Genomic DNA, 26031 nt, shown 5'->3' on the forward strand with positions numbered 1-26031 from the left:
TAATGGAACTGGTGAGTCTTGAAATCTTCAATAATTCGTTTACATGAAGCACATGATATTATGCCGATTGAAACGCATTCCACGTAGCTAGGTGGCTACTGGCTATACCAGGCTCATAATTCACTTTTAATTGCAAACAGAAAATGTCTAGCAAGCATCATGTCATCACATGCTTTTATTTCCAAAGGAATGAAAGCTGTTTGTGCCAACTTAATATCATGCGTATCGTTGTTAATATTGTGCTATACATGTGGCACAAACAATGTTAGAGTTTGTGGACTAGCCATAGCTATATTTGAATGGAGCTGGTAAAAAAACATCATTAGGAGAACGTGTGGACAGTGGCACACAATGGGCTTAAAGTGACAGTGCACCTTTTACAAATGAGTTAAACAGCATCACATGTATAGTATTTAAGAAATGAATACTTTAAAACAAAATTACTTTGTCATTATCCTTTAAATAAATAGAAGTGTTTTACTTTTACCTTTGTGGTTACTCAGTAATATTGTGATTTATGCTGTATTTAATATGCCATATAAGAAGCTTTAGCCTTTAGTGAGAAAATGTACTTTTTAATCGCAATTAATATAGATTAATTCATTTCAAAATATGAGATTAATTAGTTCTTTTTTTAATCGTTTGACAGCCCTAATAAAAACGTAAAATATTTAACCGCAGCAATTTACTAATGTAGCCTATGTGACGATTCTTCTCGTCACCATTTATTGGAATCATTAACCATGACCTTGGCTTCCCTTATGAGTCGCCACTGGCAGACAGCCTAATAAATTGATTGCAGGCAAATCTGTGGCCTAGCACAGTGAAATGCAATCAGTCAAATTATTTCTCATCCTTACAGTGGACACCGCAATTTGGAAAAACAATATATATTTGCTGCTATGAGTGTCTTGTAGCTATCCGTTTTGTACAGATTACTCAGGTATGCTCATGCGTATATTACACAGGTATGCGCATGCATATATCGTAAATGATTTCAAGACAAAACCATTGAACATATTTTAATCTGTATTTATAAAAAAAATTACTGTAGATTAGATTGATGTGTTAAAATTATGATCGATAGTCTAATAATGGCATTATTAAGTGAAGAGTACCTGATGACTTGTTCAGGACTTGAAAAAGATTGGGACTTGGACTTGGACTCGACTTGGCTTTGAGGTGACTTGGACTTGGACTCGACTTGCCCTTCTCTGTATTTACTTGGGACTTGACTTGGACTTGACTGCTTAGATTTGAGACTTACTTGTGACTTGCCAAACAGTGACTTGGTCCCACCTCTGACTACTACTACTATTCTCATTAGGCCTATTATTATTATCACCTTGACACGAGTAGAAACTAGGCTACTCGCTCATCTACAGATCCACTCATGTAGCCGGCTGATTCGACTGACTCGCACTCATAACAACATGTAACCGGTCCGCCCGGCTGATCCAAATGACCCAGGTAGGCTAGCCTACTCAAGCAACTCCATACAGAGCTTGCAATGTTTCGGACTGTCTTCGCGACCTAATTGCATTTTAAAGTAGGCTATGCGTGCAGAATATATGTTATTTCAGAAGTGAACGCATGGCTTTTGTTGTGGATTTTCTTTTAACCTTGACGAGGAGTTACTCGCTCCTCTAAAGATCCACTCATGACAACGTAGCCGGCTAATTCGGCTGACTCGCACTCATAACAAGATAAGGTAACCGGCCCGCCCAGGTTATCCGACTGACTCAGGTAGCCTACTCAAGCAACTCCATACAGAGCTTGCAATGTTTCGGACTGTCTTTGCGACCTAATTGCATTTTATAGTAGGCTATGCGTGCAGAACATATGTTATTTCAGAAGTGAAAGCATGGCTTTTGTTGTGGATTTGTTTTTCACCTTGACGAGGAGTTACTCGCTGCTCTAAAGATCCACTCATGACAACGTAGCCGGCTCCGCCCGGCTGATTCGACTGACCCAGGTAGATACTCAAGCAGCTCCATGAGCGTGCAGTTCAGACTGTCTGCACGACCTAATTGCATTTTAATATGCTACATCTATACACCAAATCTAATTATGTCTAGGCTACATACAGAACATTGAATGCTATTTCAGAAGTGGAAAAATGGCTTTTGTTGTGGAATTGCTTTTCACCTCGAGGAGGAGCTATCGCTCTCGCAGATCCACTCATGACAACGTAGCCGGCTGATTCTACTGACTCGTACTCAACGTAGCCTAACCGGCCGGCTGATCCGGCTAACCCTTGCTACTCAGCCGCTTGAGTTGATTTGTGGAGTTGTGGTTGCCATGTTGCAAGAGGTTTGTGTGTGGCGCTGTTTATCGTTTTAGATCGAATTGTAGTAGGACTCAACTGATCCGAGTTAATGATACTAGAGACTCGCGACTCATGGGTTAATTTAAAGACACGGGTGAAAGATCCGAGTGAATCACGACTTAAACACCTTTGGACTTAGGGTCCGTGTAACGCTTTGCAGTGCTATGTTCTATTTGCAGAATTCACATGAAAAAATATAAAAATAGGCTTAAAAATCCGTTATCCATTTTTTAGGACGGCACAGTAAATGGGTTATTGTTGCATATTTTGATTTTCAATTGAGCACAGTTACGGTTTTCTGTTCAGAAGTTAAAAATTGAAATGATGCGTCAATTTTCTAATTTTCCTTTTTTGAGCTTTTGGTTGGACTGAACCACGAGCACCGGGGGGAGAACACCATCTAGCTGGGCCAGGCTAGATGGTGGAAGAGAGCTCCTGAAGTGCGTGATTTTGACTCATTAGCCTACTTTAGAGATTAATAACTAAAACTTCGCCGACTTTTGGGAGATGGCACGTTAAACATAGCCTAATTTTCAGCCTATGTTGAACATATCTACAGTATATTTGAATACCATGGCCATGCCATACCATAGCAAATAATTCCCCAAAGAAGAATGCTTTGCCATCGACGTCAGTCTAGGCTATACAGGCTACCCCAAGCACTGTTTGACATGGGACATTTTTGCTTATTTAACACTTTACGCTAGACTATAGGTTTCATTAGGCTAAACAAAGACACAACAGGGAGTATGCTTAATTTATCAGTTTATCCATTTATTAATTTCAACAGCAAATAGCCTACATTGCTATAGGCTATTACGGCTCAAGTCCATTGGATCATGTAGGTCTCCAAAGCCTCCCAGAACATGAACATTCTACACACGTACTCGTGTCAGGATGCATCTGAAGTTCTGCTCTCAAGCTGACATTATCAATCGCTTGGCACCTTGATGCAAGCTGAACTGTGTTTGGTAGCCCTCCATCTCTACATCCGCTGATAAAATGTGATCACCAACACCGCGCGCCAGGTCATCCCCTACGCTTGTGGTTCACCCCAACAAAAACGGTAAAAAAATGCAATAATCCAATATTAACTGAATTTTACTTTTGTTTCCAATCCAGTTTCTGTTTTTTTGTTTAATGACACATTTAGAAAATAACAGCAATTATCTATTTGCTGACCAGTTAAAAAAATTGAAAATTGGATTATTGAACACATTTTTTATTTGGATCAGATGGATGGAGCAAATAGAACAAAACACTGCAAAGCGTCGCAAAAACAGTGACTTCAGACTTGACTTGCGACTCCACTCAAAAGACTTCAGACTTGACTCGGACTCGAGCTTCGAGACTCCTGAACAAGCTGTATTTCATGTAATTATTGCTTTTTAATCTAAATGTATTCATGTATTTCTATTTTATTTTACTGCTACATATACTTTCTGAAACGTATAACAAGCGGCATGGCCCCTTTGCCATGATGTGCAATGTAACGCATGCGCTATGTGCGCACACTCTCAGGGGCTTCTCGATATAAATGCATTGACCATGGCGACAAGAAGTCCTCCCGGAGTTGTGTCTTTTATCATTACTTTCGGTTACAAAAACTGCACAGAGGAAATAAGCGAACAGCTACATGCAAGGTGTGTCGCACCAGGATAAATTATGCCTATTCAACAACGTCTGATTTCATCAGGCATCTTCAAACGCACCCAGATAGGCAGGGATGGATTACTGCACGGGCCTACCGGGCCCAGGCCCAGGGGCCCTGAAGCCCAAGCCTTTGCATGGAATCATTGCCTCAGTATCAACAAATCAGGATGTAGGCTATAAATCTGATTGAATTTAGTATTGGCCATCCCCAAAATGCACCAGAATACAGGAAATCACATCAAACAAATTCATTTTTTTTCTGGGGGAGGACCCCCAAACCCCCCCTCCCACATATATAACAATTAGTAGGGGGCCCTTAATACATCTGGGCCCAGGGGCCCGAAAGTTCATAATCCGCCCATGCAGATAGGTCAGTCACTTAGGCCTAGCATATATCGTCACAGGTGACAAGCTAACCATTGCAAAGTGTTATTTCTAATGCTGGGAACAGGCAGGGATGGGCAAAAATACATCAGAATGTATTTCAAAATAAAATACCTAATACCCTCATTTTTAATGTATCAAAATAAACTACAAAATACAGTAACCATATTATGTATCAAAATAAAATACTGTATTTTTGTATTTAGAAAATACTCAAAATGTCACGGTTCAGACAGACGACCAGAGGACCACAATTGCGTCACACCAGAAAGTTTATTAAACTTCAGGGAAAAGGGAAGTAGGGAGTGAGTGAAGGCTCCAGGGGTTATTCCAGGGGAATAACAGGGATACAGGGGTTCCGTCCAATGTGCTGTGACTGTCCCCCCCAGTGGCACCGATGCGTCCTATGACGCCGGTGGTGGGTGGTCCGGAAGTCCTGGGGGGGGAACACAGACACAACAGGGCGGATGAAACGAGGCAGAAGTACAGTTCAAGGGAGATCCAAATTCGTAGTAGCAAGGCAGAAGGCTGGTCAGAGTTACCGGGATCGAAGAGTAGTCAGGAGTCGTTACGGCAGAAAGCAGGTCTGGTTTTCTGGGGCAGAAGAGAATCCAAGATTCAGGCAGGTCCGGGGTCACAAAACAAGCGTGAGCCAGAAGCGCGAGCAAACAGGTTCCGGGTGTGAGCTTTGCAGACGATCTGACAAAGGAGAGCTGAAAGACAGGGCTTTAAATACTGGGAGAGGTTAGTGGGTAATGCAGCGCAGCTGGCAGAGTAATTAGAGCAGAGCAGAGCAGGGACAGGTGGAGCTAGTTAGGCTGAGTAGAGAGAGAGTGGTGAGCAGAGTGGAAGATAATGGAAACCACTTAAGGTGGTAACCCGGTGGAGTGAGAGGGCTCATGACAGAACCCCCCCCCCCCAAGGGACGGCCCCAGAAGTCCCAAGAGCAACACCACGCCGGGCGGGAGGAGGGGAGCCGGAGGAGGGCTAGAACTCCTCCGAACGGTCCGAGTGAACGTCCTCATCCTCGGAGGAATCCTCATCCCCATCGTGGTCGGGAGATGGGACAGGTCCCGAGACAGGGTCAGGCACAGGACGGGAAGCTGGGCGGGCAGGACGGTTAGGGACCCCTCTGGGGCGGCCCCTACGGATTGCAGGTTGATCAGGATGCCGTTGGTGGAAGGCGGTGATGAGAGTCCGATCCACAATCCGACTAGCCGGCACCCAGGTCCTTTCCTCAGGTCCATAGCCCTCCCAGTCAATGAGGTACTGGAGACCCCTACCCCTCCGTCTGGACCGAAGCAGGCGGCGGACAGTGTAAACTAGACCACCATCGACGAGCCGTGGAGGAGGAGGAGAAGGCGCAGCAGGGACCAGCGGACTCTCATGAATGGGCTTAATCTTAGACACATGGAAAGTGGGGTGCACCCTCATGGAATTAGGCAGTTGGAGCCGGACAGCAGTTGGGCTAATCACTCTTATGATAGGGAATGGGCCAAGGAACCGAGGTGCCAGCTTTTGCGACTCCACCCTGAGTGGCAGGTTCCTCGATGACAACCACACCCTTTGACCAACATGGTAGGTGGGAGCAGGAATTCTCCGACGGTTGGCCCCGGTAGTGTAGCTGGCAACGGATCTGAGGAGTGTGGCTCGGGCTTGTGACCAGGTGCGGCGACATCGACGGGCAAAAGCAAGAGCAGATGGGCAAGTAACCTCCCCTTCCTGGCTGGCAAATAGAGGAGGCTGGTATCCATAAACACATTGGAAGGGGGACATTCCGATGGCAGAGCAGGTCAGAGAATTGTGTGCGTACTCCACCCATGTCAATTGCTGCGACCAGGAGTGGGGGTTGCGTGAGGTCATGCATCGCAGTGCCTTCTCGAGCTCCTGATTTGCCCGCTCTGACTGCCCATTGGATTGGGGATGGAATCCGGAAGTCAGACTGACTGTGGCTCCCAGCAGGTGACAGAACTCCTTCCAAAAGGCGGAGGAGAATTGTGGGCCACGGTCAGAAACTACATCCTTTGGCAGTCCGTGGATCCGGAAGACGTGTTCCAGGACCACCTGGGCGGTCTCCTTGGCGGTTGGGAGCTTGGGGAGGGGAACGAAGTGTGCCATCTTGCTGAATCGGTCAACTATGGTGAGAATGACGGTCATGCCACTTGAAGGGGGCAGCCCCGTGACAAAGTCAAGGGCGATGTGAGACCAGGGACGTCTGGGCACAGGCAGGGGCTGCAGCAATCCGGCTGGGGGCTGGCAGGACGACTTGTGTTGGTTGCAGATGGGGCAGGCTTGGACGAATTCCCGTACATCCCTTCTCAGAGAGGGCCACCAGAACCTCTGGGCGAGCAGGTTGCCAGGTGGAGCCAGGGTGACAAGCTAGGCGGGAGTCATGTCCCCACTGAATGACCTGGGACCTCAGGTTTTCGGGGACAAAAAGGCGGTCAGCTGGGCAAGCGCTGGGACCTGGCTGGTTACGGAGAGCTTCCAGCACCTGTTCCTCAACAGCCCAGGTCAGAGCTGCTACGATGCAGGGACTTGGCAGAATCGACACAGGATCCTTGGAGGGGGTGTCATCCTTCTGGAATTGACGGGAGAGGGCGTCTGGCTTGGTGTTGCGTGATCCAGGCCGGTATGACAGAGTGAAATTAAACCTGGTGAAGAACAGGGCCCAGCGGGACTGCCTGGAGTTCAACCGTTTGGCCGTGCGGATGTACTCCAAGTTCTTATGATCGGTCCAAACGAGAAATGGAATGGTGGACCCCTCCAGCCAGTGACGCCACTCCTCCAAGGCAAGCTTCACAGCCAGCAGCTCTCGGTTCCCTATGTCGTAATTGCACTCAGAGGGGGACAACCGACGTGAGAAAAAGGCACAGGGATGGAGCTTCCTATCCTCCGCAGCCCACTGAGAAATCACAGCACCAACTCCCACATCCGAGGCGTCCACCTCCACAATGAATTGCCGGTCCACATCAGGCATCTGGAGGATGGGAGCGGAGGTGAACCTTACCTTGAGGGTACTGAAGGCTTTGTCGGCTGCTGGGGTCCAGGTGAAGGGTTGCTTGGTGCTGGTTAGAGCAGTGAGAGGGGCAGCAATGGTACTGTAGTTCCGGATAAACTTTCTATAGAAGTTAGCAAACCCCAGAAACTGTTGCAGCTTCTTTCTGTTCTCCGGAACTGGCCATGAAGTGACTGCTGATATTTTGGCAGGATCCATTTGGATACTTCCCTCTGCCACTATGTACCCCAGGAAGGCCACTGTCTTGACGTGAAACTCACATTTCTCTGCCTTGGCGTAGAGGGAATTCTCCAGGAGACAATGAAGGACTTGCTGGACATGGCGGGTGTGTTCAGACAGGTTTCTGGAGTAGATTAAGATGTCATCCAGGTAAACGAAGACAAACTTGTTTAACATGTCCCGCAGCACATCATTCACTAGAGCCTGGAACACAGCAGGAGCATTGGTGAGGCCAAAAGGCATAACCAGATACTCGTAGTGGCCTGTTGGTGTATTGAATGCGGTTTTCCATTCATCTCCCTCCCGGATCCGCACTAGGTGGTAAGCGTTTCTGAGATCCAACTTGGTAAAAACAGTGGCTCCCTGGAGCAACTCAAAGGCAGAGGTGAGCAGAGGCAGAGGGTAACGGTTCTTCACTGTGATGTCGTTGAGTCCCCTGTAGTCGATGCAGGGGCGAAGAGATCCGTCCTTCTTCCCCACAAAGAAGAAGCCAGCACCAGCAGGAGATGAAGATGGACGGATTAATCCTGCGGACAGAGAGTCGTTGATGTAGTCCTCCATGGACTTTCTTTCAGGAGCAGACAACGAATAAAGACGGCCCTTTGGAGGGGCTGTTCCAGGGAGGAGGTCGATGGCACAGTCGTACGGTCGGTGAGGGGGCAGAGATGTGGCTCTTGCTTTGTTAAACACTTCTCTGAGACCATGGTAGCATTCTGGGACATTGGAGAGGTCAGGAGCAGAGTTAGTGGGTATTGGCCGAGGGGGTAGTGCGGCAGCAAGCAGGCAGGTTCGGTGGCAGTCCTCTCCCCACTCCCTGATCACCCCGGTCACCCAGTCGAGCTGAGGGTTGTGCCGGCGGAGCCATGGGTAACCCAGGATGAGGGGTTGGCCTGGAGAGGGGAGCAGGTGAAACTGGATAGTTTCCGGACAGACCCATCGAGACCGGGGCCGTGACATGAGTGACCGATCCGAGTAAGTGTCCGTCCAGTGCCCGGGCAGGAATAGGAGGTGTCAAACGGTGGTTCTCCAGTCCCAGTTGGCGTGCCAGCTTGATGTCCATTATGTTGGCTTCGGCGCCAGAATCCACCAGAGCAGCCAGGGTGTGAGTTGAGTCAGAGAGGCGGAGGTGAACTTGCAGCAGGGGTTTGCGGTCGGAGGACTGGATGGTCATTGAGCTCAACCGGACTCCCCCTATGCCCGGTGAGCTTCGGCTTTTTAAAGGGCAGGTTACCACACGATGTCCATCACCTCCACAATAGAGGCAGAGGTTTGAGGTGAAGCGGCGCTGGCGCTCTGCAGGAGTGAGAGAGGCTCGCCCAATCTCCATGGGCTCAGACTGGTCAAGCTGACTTGGGTGAGTGGCAGTAGATGACAGGAGCCCAGTCGGATCTCCCCGAATGCCGGTAGTTGGTGGACCTTGGCGCCCCCTCTCACGACTACGGGTCTGTATCCTTCTGTCGATCCGGACAGTCAGTGCGATGGCTTCATCGAGAGTGGAAGGCAGTTCATGGGAGACCAACTCGTCCTTGATATAGTCGGCCAAGCTATGGAAGAACGCGTCCACCAACGATGGTGTGTTCCAAGAACTTCGTCTTGCCAGGGTTCGGAAGTCGATGGAATGGTCTGCGACTGTACGTCTGCCTTGCCGAATACTGAACAGTTCACGAGACGCCTCTGCGGTTGGTGAATCCAGGTCAAACACCTTCAGCATCTCCTCAGCAAACAGGTCGAAGGTTGCACATGCGGGGGTTTGACGTTCGAACTCCGCTGTTCCCCAGAGTCGAGCTCGGCCCGTCAGGTGAGTGATGGCATACCCAACTTTAGCCCCTTCCGTGGCGAAGGTCCTTGGCTGCAAGGAGAACTGAAGTCGGCAGCTAGTCAGGAATGGCCGGACCTGGGTTGAATCGCCGTTGAACCGCTCGGGGTTTCCAATCTTGGGTTCCGGAGCAGCGGCTGCAATGACCGGGGCAGGTAACTCGGGGGCAGGGCTGGTGGGCAGACTGCCTGGAACTGGGCCGGTGGGCGGAGTGGCTGGGGTAAGGTTGGTGAGGAGTTGGATGATCATGGCGAGCTGTTGCTGCTGCTGGAACTGCTGCTGGAACTGCTGATGCTGTTGGTGGCCGACCTGAAGCAGGGAGGCGATGTCGCCGCTCATGCGGGCTAGCCCTCTCTCAGTGTGTTCCAGGCGTTGCATGGCGGTGGGTTGCTCAGGTTCGTCGGTTTCCATGTCGGGGGAAGTGTGCGCTGAGTCCATGATGGTCAGATCGTACTGTCACGGTTCAGACAGACGACCAGAGGACCACAATTGCGTCACACCAGAAAGTTTATTAAACTTCAGGGAAAAGGGAAGTAGGGAGTGAGTGAAGGCTCCAGGGGTTATTCCAGGGGAATAACAGGGATACAGGGGTTCCGTCCAATGTGCTGTGACTGTCCCCCCCAGTGGCACCGATGCGTCCTATGACGCCGGTGGTGGGTGGTCCGGAAGTCCTGGGGGGGGAACACAGACACAACAGGGCGGATGAAACGAGGCAGAAGTACAGTTCAAGGGAGATCCAAATTCGTAGTAGCAAGGCAGAAGGCTGGTCAGAGTTACCGGGATCGAAGAGTAGTCAGGAGTCGTTACGGCAGAAAGCAGGTCTGGTTTTCTGGGGCAGAAGAGAATCCAAGATTCAGGCAGGTCCGGGGTCACAAAACAAGCGTGAGCCAGAAGCGCGAGCAAACAGGTTCCGGGTGTGAGCTTTGCAGACGATCTGACAAAGGAGAGCTGAAAGACAGGGCTTTAAATACTGGGAGAGGTTAGTGGGTAATGCAGCGCAGCTGGCAGAGTAATTAGAGCAGAGCAGAGCAGGGACAGGTGGAGCTAGTTAGGCTGAGTAGAGAGAGAGTGGTGAGCAGAGTGGAAGATAATGGAAACCACTTAAGGTGGTAACCCGGTGGAGTGAGAGGGCTCATGACACAAAATACTTTTTTCAAGGAAGTATGGAAGCACTGCAAAAAAAGCTTTTTAATATCCCAAACATTTAGCCTATTAAAACTATATAGTAAAAAACAATACAATTTGGCCCGTCATACCAAATAGTATACCGAATGCAAGTCCATGTAGTGTGATCAGAAGAATAATTCAAGAATTTACAATTACATTTAGTCATCTAGCTGATGCTTATCCAAAACGACTGACAGAGCTTTCAATTAACCACATTATAATCAATAGGCCAAAATCATAATTATGTATCTGTGGCGAATTTTGTAATTCAAGTCCAGTGCAGAACTGAATAAGAAAATCATAAGCCTATGTATCTTGAAGTTCCAGTATGTGAGAAACTTGATATGCCTTAATATCTCCAACCTCAAGTATGCACCTAATAAGGAAATATAATTGTTATTTAATTAAACAAGGTGAACTTGTTCCCACTGTAGAATGCTACAAGGAAGGGAATTCAAACACACTCAACACCTTACCATCTATTGATGTCATTGTGGTTCATTGAGATATCTGACATTTTTTCTGTTAAAGATTGGCATGGAGACAATTGGACAATTGGTCCTTATGTGAACTTGCACAGGTAAACTTGCTCATCTTTACTTGCGTACGACTTCACACCAGTGCTTCAGACCAGAGCTGATGCTTCAACAATAGCTGTTAAATGAAAAGCTGTGAGTGTCTTTGAACACAGCTGTTCTCACATTAGCTGATTGCGATAGAAATAAACCATTGTTGCCTAATTACCAATTATTCATTACACCTGTGTGTAGTATCTACTTTTTTTTAGTGTTTTTCACATATAGTATTTTTCAGTATTTCTAAAACAAAAATACACACCAATAAAGTATTTTGAAACAAAATACAGAGCCATTTCCTTCAACCCAATAAAATACAAATGACAAAATACTATGTTGTATTTATAATACAAATACATATTACATGTTTCAGAAATACTACCCATCCCTAGGAACAGGCAGATTACATCTTTATAGTTGGCCATATGATGACATACTTAGGTTAATACTGTATTTCACCAGTTAGGGCACCAAAATGGCCAGCAGCGGCACTGTGTAGCCTATCTTGACAAGTTTTGGGTTACAATATACAGCTAGTGGGCTCTGTTAATTTTAATGAGTAGGCCTAAGCCTAAAGTTACAGCATTTCTATCACAATTGACCAGACTTCGACCTTTTGTCTGCTTTTAACAAAATTCTGGCTATGATTGTTCCTTGTATTGCATTATAAGCCATCACTACGCCTATTGCATTCTACTGTTGTTAGCCTTAAGCCTAGCTCAGTCATTATGTTATACCACATCGCCCTCCATTAGAAGTGCAATGAGCTGCATTGAGCATAATAAACTGCATTTAGAATTCCAAATCCATATTTCTAGATATTTTGGTAAAAGTAACTTAAGTAATACAATAGTAGTGTAATGCCTTACAATTCAGAGACAGTAATATTATAATGTAACAAATTGCTTTGAAATGACAGTAATAAGTAATACATAATACATTACGATTTTGAAGTAACTTGCCCAACACTGCCTCTAATGTATGAGATGCTGGTGGAGAAAATGGCAGCTTATGGGGATGTTAACAAACTAGTTTATTAATACAGTACAACAGTTTATGTGTGTCCATCTGAGCTGTACATCTAGATTATAGACATGGATGATGCATAGAATTGGTTTCTGTATTTTTTGTACAATAGTGTATGGGAAGGCCACTGTCGAGAATGCAGTGCAACGTTTAATAGAGCTTTTTGAAGAGGTTTTCAGAAGAATAGTCTCTATGCATGTGGACTTCAATAAGGCATTCTTCAAAGACCATGACACCAAGGGAAATGGCATATGGGCTTATGTAGGTTTTTTATGTAGGTAGGCATGGAATGTTTGCTTGTGCAGTCAAGCCGTAATGTGAACTAAAAAAAGTGGCCCAGTATTGCTCCAGTAGGCCACCTGTTAGAATGCACCAGAATAAAGGAAATCACATCTACTCAGTTAAAACAAAAATCCTGGGGGAGAACCCCCTGACCCCCCAATGTGTTACAACAAAAAGACCTGACTTCTTGAATGTATTTTATTTGCAGTATGTTATTAATTCAGCCAATTAGCAAAGCTCATTACAACTGATTACATCAGAATTCAATGAGAATGACGCAAGGAAAAGTTAATTTAACTGGTTTATAGGTTATGGAAAGACATTCGTACTTAAAGCCAGAACTGTTATTGACACCACAAAAATAATGAAGTGAAATCAAGTCAGTCCCTTTCAGTGTTTACTCTTTTTATTATTTTTAGCAGTGGGGGTAGGGCAGTCTGCAACCTCCAATCAACACAACAATAACCTCTGATAACCCCTAATGACCTCTGACTAGTTCTACTTATTGTTAAATTACAATGTAAGTGGCAGCCAGAGGGAGCGGATGTCTGCAGGGTCATTTAAAAGGTAACTGCGACTACATTGTGCGTCTGCCCTAATTCTGATACAGTGGGGGCAATCATTTTAGCGTGGGGGGCAGCTATGGCAAAATCAATGTGGAGGAAACACTGCTTTTCTGATTGACAATGATGTTTTAATGCACCCACTTGTTAATGTTAAAGTTGCAGAACATTTTGTCCCTTAAAGGGACACCAGGCAACGCTTTCGTGTTAATTACTCATCTTCGTAAGTCGGTATATGGTAAATAACTCGTTACAGGGCGAATGAAGACTCTCTCGCCCGCCCCTACTGCCTGTAGGAAGAATATCCCACTTGCAAGTTCAGTGTATCCTACTCGCTGACCGAAGCAGGCAGGCTAACGAAACACTAGAGATTGTTGCAAACGTGTGTATAATGGCAGAGCCGGCGAAGAAGCAGCGAAAACCCTTGACAGAAGACCTAAAGAAAAGGAAAAGAGCTTCAGACCGAGCCAGGGGGAGTTTCGTAGAGAAAAAGCATCAGGCTTGCCTGGTGTCCCTTTAAATTTGCTTGTATAATGTGTTTTATTGATACATATCTTGGGGTCCATTTCAGGCTTGTAGGGTTGACTTAGCTGCACTCTCTGTACTGTTGGCTGAGCTGCACTCTCTGCACTGTTATTTAGCGGTATATCCAACAGATGGCAGTGTTGTCAAAGTTTAGTTGCAAAGAAAAAAATGGCTGTCAGATTTCAAGGTCATTTGCCCCTGTGTGAAACCCCACCTATTGACAGGCAAATTGCCACTCAGTTGATCGATAGATCTTTCATCATCTATGGATTTCATATGGCAATTTAAACAAGGAATGATATAGATGTTGCCTGTCTTTGTATAGAGGTAACACCCTTTAATTAAATCTATGTGCCATATACTGTAACGCTACGCGAGGCTCCTCTTGGTGAGATGACCCTCTGTTGTAGTTTCTCTCCATTGTATTTCTGTGTGTGTGTGTGTGTGTGTGTGCGTGTGTGAATGTGTACGTGTGCGTGTGATTGTGTGTGTGTGTGTGAGTGTAAGTGTAAGTATGTAAGTGTGTTTATGTTGTTGTCTGCAATGTTTTCGCTTGTTTGCTGGCTTTGCCATGCCCTCCCTGGCTGACTATAGTGCTGAATTAACAGCTCTGTGTTAAATCCACAAGATTTGATTGGCTGTCCACAGGCCACATGCTTTGTTCCTTCGGGCACTACTGTTCCTCTGGGGTTTGCGCACCCATCCTCAGCTCAGGAGAGGTGACAGAGCTTACTTTGCCAAATACCATAAATGTAATGCTACTCTAAGGCACCTCTATGAGAATAAATCAAGGGCATAGAAACACATTTAATCCAAGAGCAACCAGATTTCTCATCTCATACCTATTAGCTCAACTCTCAGAGGATGTAAACCCCTTAGTGATGAAATTCAGATTCACGTACCATATCCTCCTACATCTAATTCATACTCACTCAATGAGACCAATAGGGAAAGTGATGATGATGTTTGCCGGCTGTAGTTTTAGTCACTTCTTTTTGTTGAGGGGTAACTGGCCATGGTCTGGTGGTTTGAGTCCACTGCGCACCAGTTAGGGGTCAAGCTCCCTGTCACACGCCCTGGTGAGTCCCTCTGTGTCATGGAGGCCCCGCTCGCTGGAGAGGCCCCAGAGCTGCCTGCAGCTGTCAGCCTGAATAGAGGCGATGCACCAGACCGGGCCTGCAGCCCAAGCAGGAGGTCCACTTGACCCCTGCAGAAACAGGGGGGTCAGCCTGACCCCACATAACACGACCCCCAATAACTCGACCCCCAATATAAGCAGCCCATTGTTTATGAGGTAACAAAAGTATCTCTCAAAAGTATCTCTCCCTCTTTCTCTATCTCTCTCTTTCCATTTTTTCTGTCTTTCTCATCACAATTTCATCGTTCATTTTTTCGTTTTTTACTCTTTTTTCTGCCTGTTTTTCTTTCTTTCTTATTTTCTTCTCTTCTTCTCTATCACTAACTCTCTCTGCCTTCTCTAGTTTGTTCCTTTTGTCTGGCGCTGTGCTTTGTGAGCATGCTCACTGTGGGGTTAGGCCTGTCATGTCAGGGGGCACTGTAACCTGATAGGAAGTGACAGCTCACAGGAGGACATCTTCTAAACCTCAGTCCCTATGGTCTTCCCCCTCTTCAACTCCCTTCTCCACAGAATGACCAGTCCACAGAGGACCTCCACATCATCGGCCCAGAGGATCTCTCGGTCATTACAGGAAAGGTATGATCACGCCACTGTGGCACTTGCTTGGTGGAAGCACTTTCTTCGTCCGTAGTTTGTCAAGTGCGTCATTATCGTCCACATGCATTGATCAATAAGGCGGCCATTGTCAGGTCACTAGATAGGTAATAGATGTTGCTGTTCCAGCTCTTTCCATTTGTTTATTAGTTTTGGATTTTGCATGGCATTTCAATTCTTCATATGCTTAATCAATTTAATATCCCTGATTCTTGGAAAAATATTGGCCTCCCAGGTATGTTTTTTCTTCTTTCTCTTAGCGTACTGCATTAGTTACGGTAAGTCCAGTTAACAGGAATCCCACAGATTGGAGATTTTCCAACCTGATTCGACATGCTGTTGTTATTGGGTGGGGTGTTTGGTGTGGAAATCACATAAAGGAAGTCTACATCTCATTAGATTCAGAATTACAGTAATACGGAACATCCTCCGGGAACTACGGGGAACTTTCCAACCTTTCCCTTTTACAGGAAATGTCAGGTTCAGACTTGTGAAGAGCAGCCTAAGACTAGACATGTTTAATTTAGAAATGGGGAGAAAGAGAGAGAAATAGAGAGAGAGAGAGAGAGAGAGAGAGACTGGCAGACAGACAGACAAGTAGACCAAACCGGGGGAGCAAACAGGAGTGAGAGTCATAAAAAAAGCAGTCGAGCAAATTGAAAGAGGGTAAAAATGCAGGAAAGGGCATGATGTAGACAAGTGAACCCAGTGACTCGACACGGTGGCTTTCCCTGCCGCACTGGTCATATGTTTTGGGCTTTTGCTCTGACAAGCGTGGTCATTGTATCGCCCATATAAGAGTCACTTTGTTAAAGTGCTGCGCTGCTGGCCTGCCCGGCGACTGACTCACTCACCCACTTACCCGCGCTAAGAGGAATGTCTCTTTGGGGTCACTTTAAACACAGGCCTCTCTTCCTGAGGTGCAATGCGACTTTGTCTGATTTCCAACCCCCCACCCCCCACAGCACGGGAAAATATATGAACGAGAGGATTTTTATGTGATTCATACAGACATTCAATAATACCATGGAGTCTTGAGCTAAATATATGAATATGTTGAGGTGTGTCCGCCTGTGAATATGTTTGTGTTGGGCGTGTCGCCTTCCCATGGAAAGAATGTGTGGCCGATGTAAAAATGCTGTCTTAGGGGAGACGAGGATATGGGGAGAGAGAGAGAGAGAGAGAGAGAGAGAGCAGAAGGTGAAAGCACAGAGAGGTGGAGAGATGGATAGAGAGAGGACAGGGAGAGAGGGTGAAGAGGATAGACAGATAGAGAAAGAGAGAGTTGACCGAGGACGCAGGCGATGGCAAACTGAATCATTGCCATGGATGAAATGATTTCTCCAGACATTTCAAAACAGTACACACACACACGCACACACACACACACAGTCATACACATGTTCCTGATATACAAGCTAATGTCCCAAAGAAAACCAGAATTAAAGAGCCAAAGGAAAAGAATTGGGACATGAGTCCTGGTTTTGAAATAACAGAGGACATCAGTAAACAGGGTTGGCAGACTAACTCAACCCACAGTCAGCACTCACCCGCTGGCACTTAAAAACAAAACACACACACACACACACATACACACACACACACATGCACACACACAAATCAAATCAAATCAAAACATGCAGCCATATCAGTCATACTGTCATCTAGAATAACAGAGATAGCATTTTTCATGTCAATGGAGTATCTAATAAATTCATCACCACATGGTATGAGCATGTTGTTATGCAACATTACAGGTTCTAATGTGTTCACCAATCACTGCAGGTTTAGCTTCATACCCTTAGGTGTTCACAAAGGTCAGTCAGCCATGATTTACTAACATTTTATAGAGGAGAATTGGATTCATCAGATCTTCCATAGCTCCATTATTGGTGATTGGTGTTATTGGTGTTTTGCCATTGGTGGACTTCACCTCATTGGTTAGCAGCTAGTTGCATTGCTGGTATTGATCAGTATCCTGGCCGACTGCAGCAACTCCTGTCAGGCTGTGTTTGTGCAGTCCAGCCTGCATGGTGCCAGGCTGCCCGGGTGTGGGTGTCACTGTGTGCCAGTGGGCATTCTATCTGATTGGCACCCACTCGCTGCTAAATGAGCTGGTGTCATGAGAACTTGTGTTTTACATTACGAACGCTCTCATTTTTGTTTTTCAAATTTCGATTTTGTAATGGAAACACTGCGGCGTGTCTTTGGCTGTTGCCATACGCTGTAAACACGCTTTCCCAGTAGGAGGAAAATGTAATAATGTAATTGTATCTACCCTTAAAATCTAACATTTAACATTCAACGTCAGCTGAATAAATGACCAAAGGGAGAATGGAATTTGATTTCATAAGAAGTCAAAGAATCATATTTCAAATGCAGGTGTTCGTAAGTCAACAGCAGGGGTAGATGATAAATCTTTAATAACCGCACATTCATATATGTTTCTCATATGAAAAAAAATGAAAGGGGTTGACTTCAGAGGAACTGTACAAAGAGAGAGAAAGAGAGAGAGAGAGAGAATCATATGATAAGAGTTTCAGCTATGATGACAAGTCAATTAGTTATGTGTGCTTGTAGCTGGCTGGGTAACATGCCTGAGATTAAAAATGTGCTGGGCTCCGACCGCAGGGGAGAGGAGGGGGGGGGGGGGGGGGGGAGAGGAGTTGCTCTGGCAGGGGAAAGTGCTGATGAATGGTTTGACTGCTTTATGATGCTTAAGAGATATTGCAAAGCAGGTCCATCACAATGTCCCGGAAGGAGGGCTTTATTTGTTTATTTGATTTGATTGTGTTTACTGAAGCGTGTGTGTGTGTGTGTGTGTGTGTGTGTGTGTAAATGTACCTTGTACGTGAGTATGTGTGTGTGTGAGAGAGAGAGAGAGTTAGTGTGCATGTGTGTCTGTGTGTCTGAGTGTGCATGACTGCATACAAATGTGTGTGTTTACTGAAGTGTGTGTGTGTGTGTGTGTGTGTGTGTGTGTGTGTGTGTGTGTGTGTGTTTGTGTTAGAGAAAGATGGAGTGGGTGCACTTGGCACTCCATGAGGAGTTGTGTAACCCTGTGTAACTCAGGTGTCAAGGCAGAGCTGCTGGAGCTGTGCCTGCATTCTCTGCACACACACACACACACACACACACACACACACACACACACACACACACACACACACACACAAACACAAACACACTGGCCTCCAAACATAGACTCTCACACAAAGAACACCTCACAGTGCTCAGTGCACAACACAAATCAAAATATACTGTATGGCACATTCCTCTGGCTTTGTGGAAGGGGAGAGGAAGAGAGAGTTTCACTAGAGCTCCATGCTGGCCACATGCAAACTCTCAGACTCTCTGCAACTGTCAGTTAGGACTGGGATTTAAACCCTGATAGAGTTGAGAGAGAGAGTTGATGACAGTTCATTGTTTTCCCATATACACAGACACACGCTTACTCATGCACTGGTGCATATGTACTTACACACACACACACACACACACACACACACACACACACACACACATACATACATGCGCACACACACACACACACACACACACACACACACACACACACACACACACACATACATACATGCGCACACACACACACACACACACACACACACACATACATACATGCACACACACACACACACACACACACACACACACACACACACACACACACACACACAAACATACAGTGGGACACTCGCTCAAGTTGGACAGTGTTTGTTGATTCAGGTCTTTGATGTTTATTTACATGCCTCTCAGCGAGCTAATACCTGCTTTCCTTTTCCTTCCCCATGTACACAAAAGAACGTCCTGATCGTGGAGGTGAGTGATCTTCTCCCTTTCAGGCCTCTGACAGGTACACAATACCTTCAGCGCAGCTTAGCGCTCTGCACCAATTAGCTTAAGTTACCCAACTTCCCAACTTCCACCAGCTGCAGTGTTCCTGCTCTGTCAAGTTTCACTAACGTAGAAACTCTCCAACAGCCTCTCAAAGTATTTAAAAGTGCAATATGTGGTTATTAAAAATAACATACAAGAACCACATAATAACTTCACCATGATTTGTTGCATTCCACACATGGTGATTTGTTGAAGTGATTCTTTGGCATTTGTGTGCACCAATTGTAGCCAAGAACAAAATGCAGTGAAAGCCTGAAATAGATTAACTGAATCCACAGGACTATTGGGAACACAGGATTCTGCCATGCCTTCCAGATCACACACGTTCTGTGTAGTTTTAATTTGTAACATGTTGCACCTTTGAAGTGTCATTCTCTACAGCTTAAATTCACTCATAGTTGTTTTCCTCCTCGCTGCTGTAAAGTTTCACAGTCCACATTTGAGGCAGCGGTGTGTAGTGGTATCGCCTTGAGTGTGTAAGAGGGGAAAGTGATAGTCGTGAGCAAACACTTTTGTTCACACTCGAGGTCTGTCCATCACAGTGGTGTTGTTTCGTGTTGTTGTGTGTCGGTCTGCGTCACTCCGTTTGGGTGTGAGGAGGAGAGGAATCCCCGTGACTTTAGTCAGCTGGAATGTGTCACGGTTGTCGTGTTCGAGAAAAACAGCAAAAAAAAGTGAAATGGCGTTTTCCCCCTCAGATTGCCTTTCATCAGAAATTTTCCAGACTGATGTCACACACACACACACACACACACACACTCTAAGCACTGGAAGAAGCAAAAAAAGTAATCTGTCCTCGAATACAACTCCAATAGAAATATTTATTGCCACTTTCTGACGCATTGTACTTTGCTGTTAGCCTGGGTGCCATTCCGAACTTAGTCCCGCCCACAACTGAGGTCGGGAAGTTCGGTCTGGCATTGCTTCATTGTGGTGGAAGTATGCTCGCCCTATATCAGGCGGACCAATCAAATCAGGCTTTACGATGAGGGACAGGTGAGCAACAGCGCCTGGTCTATCACGTCATCTGAGCACGATTAGATTAGGCTTATGTTTGAAACAAAAACGCTGTGGCTAGAAGGATACATGGCTTTTAAGACCCAATATGGAAAATTCATATTATTTAATGAGGTTGTATCACTGAAATCGATTATTTCTGAAAACTTTGGCCAAAGTTGAGATGTGGGAAAACTCGTGGTTTCACTTTCATCAAGGGAAAACAGCGCTGTTGCATTGCGACATGTTCCCTTGTTCGTTTGAAATCTCTGATTGACCACCTGTTCGAGGGATTTGCGACAGCCTTTCCCAGCTGTTTACTGTAACATGTTTGTAGCATATCACTGTTCAACAGAATTATTTTTAAAAACGGAGGGGATATAGGAGAAGAAGGATGGTTCGTGTGTTTTCTTCCTACACCTCACGGTAAGCTATTTTGTTGCTCTGATTGGTTAGGTCTATCCAATTGAGTGCAGAGGCATTCCCCCCCTGTATCGGTTGAAACACACCCCATAATTACGTCCCAATGGAGCAGTATCAGACTCATATTCTGACTAGAATTGAGTATGACTACGTCAGGCTACTTTGCTGTGGTTGCGAGACCTGATTTTGACTTTTTTAAACGACATCTCACCCAACGATTAATCGCTGTCCCACTTTCACATTTGGTGACAATCAACGAGCTGAAACTAGCAGTGAGGGCGACCGAATGGTGATTTCACCCTGTTTGTGATTTCTACAATGTGGTGATGGCCTGGGAGAGAGGCAGGGGGCCTACAACAAGACTCTCCAGTGACGTCCTGTAGCTATTAACAGCATTCCTTTGAACACAGCATCACTGAGGGGAATAAATAAGCTCCATGTCGCCAGAGTAAGAGTTGCAGAAAAGATGCTTTAGCAAGAGATGCATAAACATCCAAAGAAACGAATCAAGACTAGGACCTTTTACAGCTTATATACATACAGTACATGCATATATATATACCTATACCTATATATACTGTACGTATATGTATGTATTTCTTTTTCTGCAACTTGTGTTTTTTTTTTTTGCTAAAATGTGTTGTTCTGTCTCTCCATCTTTCTCTCTCCATCTAACTGCTTCACTGTATGACAGGGCATTGTTGACACAGGAAAGACCATGAAGGCCCTGCTGAAGCATGTGAAGACCTTCCAGCCTAAGATGGTCAAGGTTGCAGGGTGAGTTTGCAATCAACCCCCCCCCCCCCCATACACACACACACACACACTCTCTCTTTCCCTCCTACAGCCCCAGGGGAAGCGGAGAGGCACAGGAAGAGTATGTCACTCTCCCCAGTGTCACCAGCCGCCACTCACTGAGTGTCCAGATCCTGTGTTTTTTTTTCTTTTCCTTTTTTAACACCATGCATTCTATTCTTTTTTAAGCTCCCTTATCAGTGGTGCACCACGGCCATAAGAATGAGGCCGGGGGAAAAGGGTTGGAGCTCAAGCTGCATGGCAGACGGATTAGCAAATAGCTGCAACTGCATCATGCCTCAAATCTTCAGCAAAATGACACACAACATTCAAAATGCATACATCTCTAAATTCGCCTCACAATATAAACACTTTTGGACTGGCAAATAAGTATGGCATTTTGATGGTTGTGTTTGAAAACCAAAATCAGGTTACTCCCTGTCAGGTTTTTGTGTGTTAGGTAGAAAATTATGTGTGGTGATTTGCAAAATGTGATTTAGGATATTGAAAACTGAGTTAAACACTGAAAATTAGTGTATGGTTTTGCAGATTTGGTGTGGGTGGGCTATGGTGTTTGGAACACCTGTTTGTGTGACAAGCAAAGATTTAGTGTGTTCTTTAGCAGTTGAAAAAAACTGTAATGTTCTAAGAGTTGGTCTCTCCCTCTCATCCTCCTTTCCTCTTTTGCTCTGTAGTTTGCTGGTGAAGAGGGTTCCTAATGTGGTTGGAACTCTGCCGGACTGTAAGTGCCCTTTCAGTGTTCTCTGCTGTCTCTAAATGTACTCTCATCCATCACAGACACACACACACACACAAACACACACACATACACACGCACACACGCACACACTCACGCACACACGCATACACACACACCCACACACACATGCACACGCACGCGCAGACACACACACACACACACACACACACACACACACACACATACACACACCCACACACACATGCACACACACACACACACACACACACACACACACACACACACACACACACACACACTCATACACATTCTTTCGCTCGCACTGAAGCACTTTCTTTTAGTCTGACAGAACGCACATTGAGATACATATCTAACCATCAAACAGTCTTTCACTCGACAAGAGGAATGTGTCTTTGATGCTGTAATTCAATGCAAGGGCTTTAGAGAGCCACTTTGCTCCTCTTTTGTCCCAGTTGTTTGTTTTTGCTCGCTGTTGTTCACCCTCCATGTCCCCCTCTCTTCACCTGTCTCTCCCCGCAGATGTGGGCTTTGTCATCCCTAACCGCTTTGTGGTGGGCTACGCCCTGGACTACAACGAGTATTTCCGTGACCTTAACGTAAGGCTCAAGCGCAAGTCTGTGGTTACACCCTAGCGCCTCCATAAACGTGTAGCGTGTAGATTACAGAAGCTGTGCGCACATGGAAAAACTGCATAGGAGAGAAGGAGTCACCTCAGCTCATTTGAGAATGCATGTTCATTCACTTATTCGTTGGGTTTATATAGTGTGTGTGTGTGTGTGTGTGTGTGTGTGTGTGTGTGTGTGTGTGTGTGAGAAAGAGAGATGGAGAGAGAGTGGTTATGGGGGGGGGGGGGGGGTCTTCTTGTATGTGTGTGTGTGTTTGTGTGTGTGTGTGTGTGTGTGTGTGTGTGAGAAAGAGAGATGGAGAGAGAGTGGTTATGGGGGGGGGGGGGGGGGGGTCTTCTTGTATGTGTGTGTGTGTGTGTGTGTGTGTGTTTGTGTGTGTGTGTGTGTGTGTGTGTGTGTGTGTGTGGTTTGAATTACATGGGCTTGGGCTGGAAGGAAGGTGAAAACAGGAATGTTTAGGGTTAGAATGTGCTTATCAGTCTTTGGGAGGTCTCTTTCCTTCTCCTCTGTCATCATTCCTCATCTCACACTGCCCTCTGATGCTCACACACACATCACATACAGACAGGCATTCACAGTCTCTCTCACACACACACACACACACACACACACACACACATGCACAGAGGAACATAATCCCCTCTGCATGCACACGACACATTATTCCTATGCCTCTGATGTGTGCAATAATACTGTCACACACACACACACACACACACACACACACACACACACACACACACACACCCTTATACCATCCCTTTTAAGAATGGGAGGCATGGCCAGCTCTGCACTAGCGATACCGCTATGAATCATCTTCCCCCAGTCTGTGTCACTGCAGGCTCTCAGAGTTAAGCTAGCCCACTACTCCACTCCACTCCACTCCACTCCACTCCTCTAGGCCCCGGTGTGAGTGAATATCCATCCCCCTGCTTTAGCGTTAGCGCTGGGGCCCGCTCCTGATTACATAACTCCAGCTGTAGGTGAAACCCTAGCAGGTCCTTCAGACGTGAGGAATGAGCTGAGGGAGGCAGGGACCAGGGCTCCTCCACTATCTGGGAGGGGAAGGGGGGGAGTGCATGGGAGGAGGAGGGGTTGGGGGGACGCTCTCTGATGGTGGCCCCTTCTCTGCTCCGTACAGTGGGTGCAATACTTCTTCTCATATTTGAGCACATGAGTGACAGCTATTTTTCTCTTGATTAATTTCCCTCTCTCCCCCCTACTTCTCTCTCTCTCTCTCTCTCTGTCTCTCTCTCTCTGGTCGTCTCTGATCCAGCACATTTGTGTGATCAGTGATCAGGGGAAGGTCAAGTACAAGATCTAAGGAGGGGTGAAGTGCAGATCTGCAGACGTCTCCCCTGGACTCTCTCCAGGCAGCGCTTGCAGCCAGAGGGGAAAGACAAACCTCCAGCTCTCCCACTGATGATGATTTTTTTCCCCTGCTAAAACCCATCATTCTATTGATGGCTGTATTATGATAGCTGTCCCAAAGGAGATATTGTCCCCAAAAGCCCTTGAATTTTCGATTTACAATGTTTCTTTTGTGTTGTTTTATACACCCCGGGCCTTACCGATAGCTGTCTGGTATTTTCCACTATGTGTTTAAAAAATATGACACATTCTAATAGCCCTTGACAAATGTTCCCGCAAACCTTAGACCAAGAATGTTCTACTACCTGGCAGCTTTTTTGGAGTGTTATGACTACTAAGAGTTCAGTGGCTGAGGAGGAAGGTTACATTGCATTTTACCTTTCATAATGTTGATATTATCATTGTTTTGTGTGAGCTAACATGTGCTTTCAATTCAACCTATAAAAACATGTAACAGCATATTTTGTTTAAGGCTTCATAGTTTCCTGTGGGAATGTGTGTGTATGTGCATGTACGTGTGTGTGTGTGTGTGTGTGTGTGTGTGTGTGTGTGTGTGTGTGTGTGTGTGTGTGTGTGTGTGTGTGTGTGTGTGTGTGTGTGTGTGTGTGTGTGTGTGTGTGTGTGTGTGTGTGTGTGTGTGTGTGTGCGTGCGTGTGTGTACACTGTGTTCATCTCCAGCAAAAGTGCTTATGACTACAGCAATGTTATTCAGCCAGCCGCTGAAAGACAACACCATACAGTGCAGTGATGTCACTATGACTCTGACAATCACTTCCTGACTGTATGTAGCCACAGTGCTTCTAAGCTGCCATCGCTGTAGTTTTAAGCTGCTTACTGTGGTTTGTTTGTTTCCTGTTAATAGTGTTATCATTAATCCTGTCTGTTGACTTATTGTCAGTTACAGTATTACAGTTATTACAAGTGACCCGGGTCAGGTGGTGGTATTTTAGCGTAATTTAGTTGTGGTGTCTGGCAGGGTTTAGTGTGGTCTACTGTGGGTTTCTGGTTGCCAGGTCTCATGAGTTGTAGTTTTGTCAAGAACGGCTCAGGTGCAAAGTGTGTGTATCCAAACAGAGAGGGCGTTGTTCTAAAGACAGGGTGTGCTCTGTGGAGAGAATAAAAGAGGCCAGAATGATGTGTGTGTGTGTGTGTATGCCTGTATGTGTGTATGTGTGTGTGTGTGTGTGTGTATGCCTATATGTATGTGTGTGTGTCTGTGTGTGTGTGTGTCTGTGTATGTGTGTGTTAGAGTGGGAGGGAGAGAGAGAGAAAGAGATGGAGAGACATTAGGGTCAAGGCACGGAACAGAATGTTCCTGACCCAAGAGAACAGAACAGAACTATCTAGCGGCAGCTGACAAATTCTGCACATCGGCATTAAACTGCCTACATTTCAAGAGAATGGTACTCCTGCCTGTTAGAGCTCTGTATGCCTTACCTTAAATTAAACATACTTGCTTGTCTGATGAACTTTCTGTCCTTGTTGCAAAGTTATCTAGAGTTTCACATCAAAAGAGATGACCCTTAAAGAATGATAGAATGGTTGAAGACTGAAGGCTCTGACAAACTTGCAGGATTATTTTGTGTGACTGTGATGGCAGTTTGTGGGATGTTTGATGAGAGAGGAGCTTGGCTGTGGCTACACATTAGTCTGGATGTGCACAGCCGAATACTCGCAGATCCTCTCAAAGCCTCATTTCACTTCTGTCTTCGTCTCATGAAGAGCTCTCTGTTATTAAGGGCAATCCCCTCCGTTCTTCTGTTCAGGCTTTTGAGTTTAAGCAGGGTGTGGAGAAACATCGCAAGCCTGAAAAAGTCAAACGAACACCAGCAAACCAAACAACCTAAAAGATCTACTGAATTCAGAGACA

General features: G+C 45.9%; 1 protein-coding gene across 3 annotated transcripts in view; it reads left to right on the forward strand.

Annotated features, from left to right (window-relative positions):
• Positions 1 to 24620, forward strand: part of prtfdc1a (phosphoribosyl transferase domain containing 1a) — a 30667-nt gene extending 6047 nt beyond the window's left edge. For 2 of the 3 annotated variants that reach the window (XM_042068119.1, XM_042068118.1), the window contains 6 exons: positions 15207 to 15272; positions 19113 to 19130; positions 21322 to 21404; positions 22118 to 22164; positions 22684 to 22760; positions 24067 to 24620. In XM_042068119.1, coding sequence (XP_041924053.1) covers positions 15207 to 15272; positions 19113 to 19130; positions 21322 to 21404; positions 22118 to 22164; positions 22684 to 22760; positions 24067 to 24114 — 339 coding nt within the window. In that variant the 3' untranslated portion in view covers positions 24115 to 24620. The remainder of the gene's footprint in view (positions 1 to 15206; positions 15273 to 19112; positions 19131 to 21321; positions 21405 to 22117; positions 22165 to 22683; positions 22761 to 24066) is intronic. The other variant, XM_042068120.1, reaches the window with a different exon arrangement.
• Positions 24621 to 26031: the final 1411 nt, after the last annotated feature.

This window comes from Alosa sapidissima, chromosome 17 (assembly GCF_018492685.1).
Source record: "Alosa sapidissima isolate fAloSap1 chromosome 17, fAloSap1.pri, whole genome shotgun sequence".
In the NCBI taxonomy this organism is placed as follows: Eukaryota; Metazoa; Chordata; class Actinopteri; order Clupeiformes; family Clupeidae; genus Alosa; species Alosa sapidissima.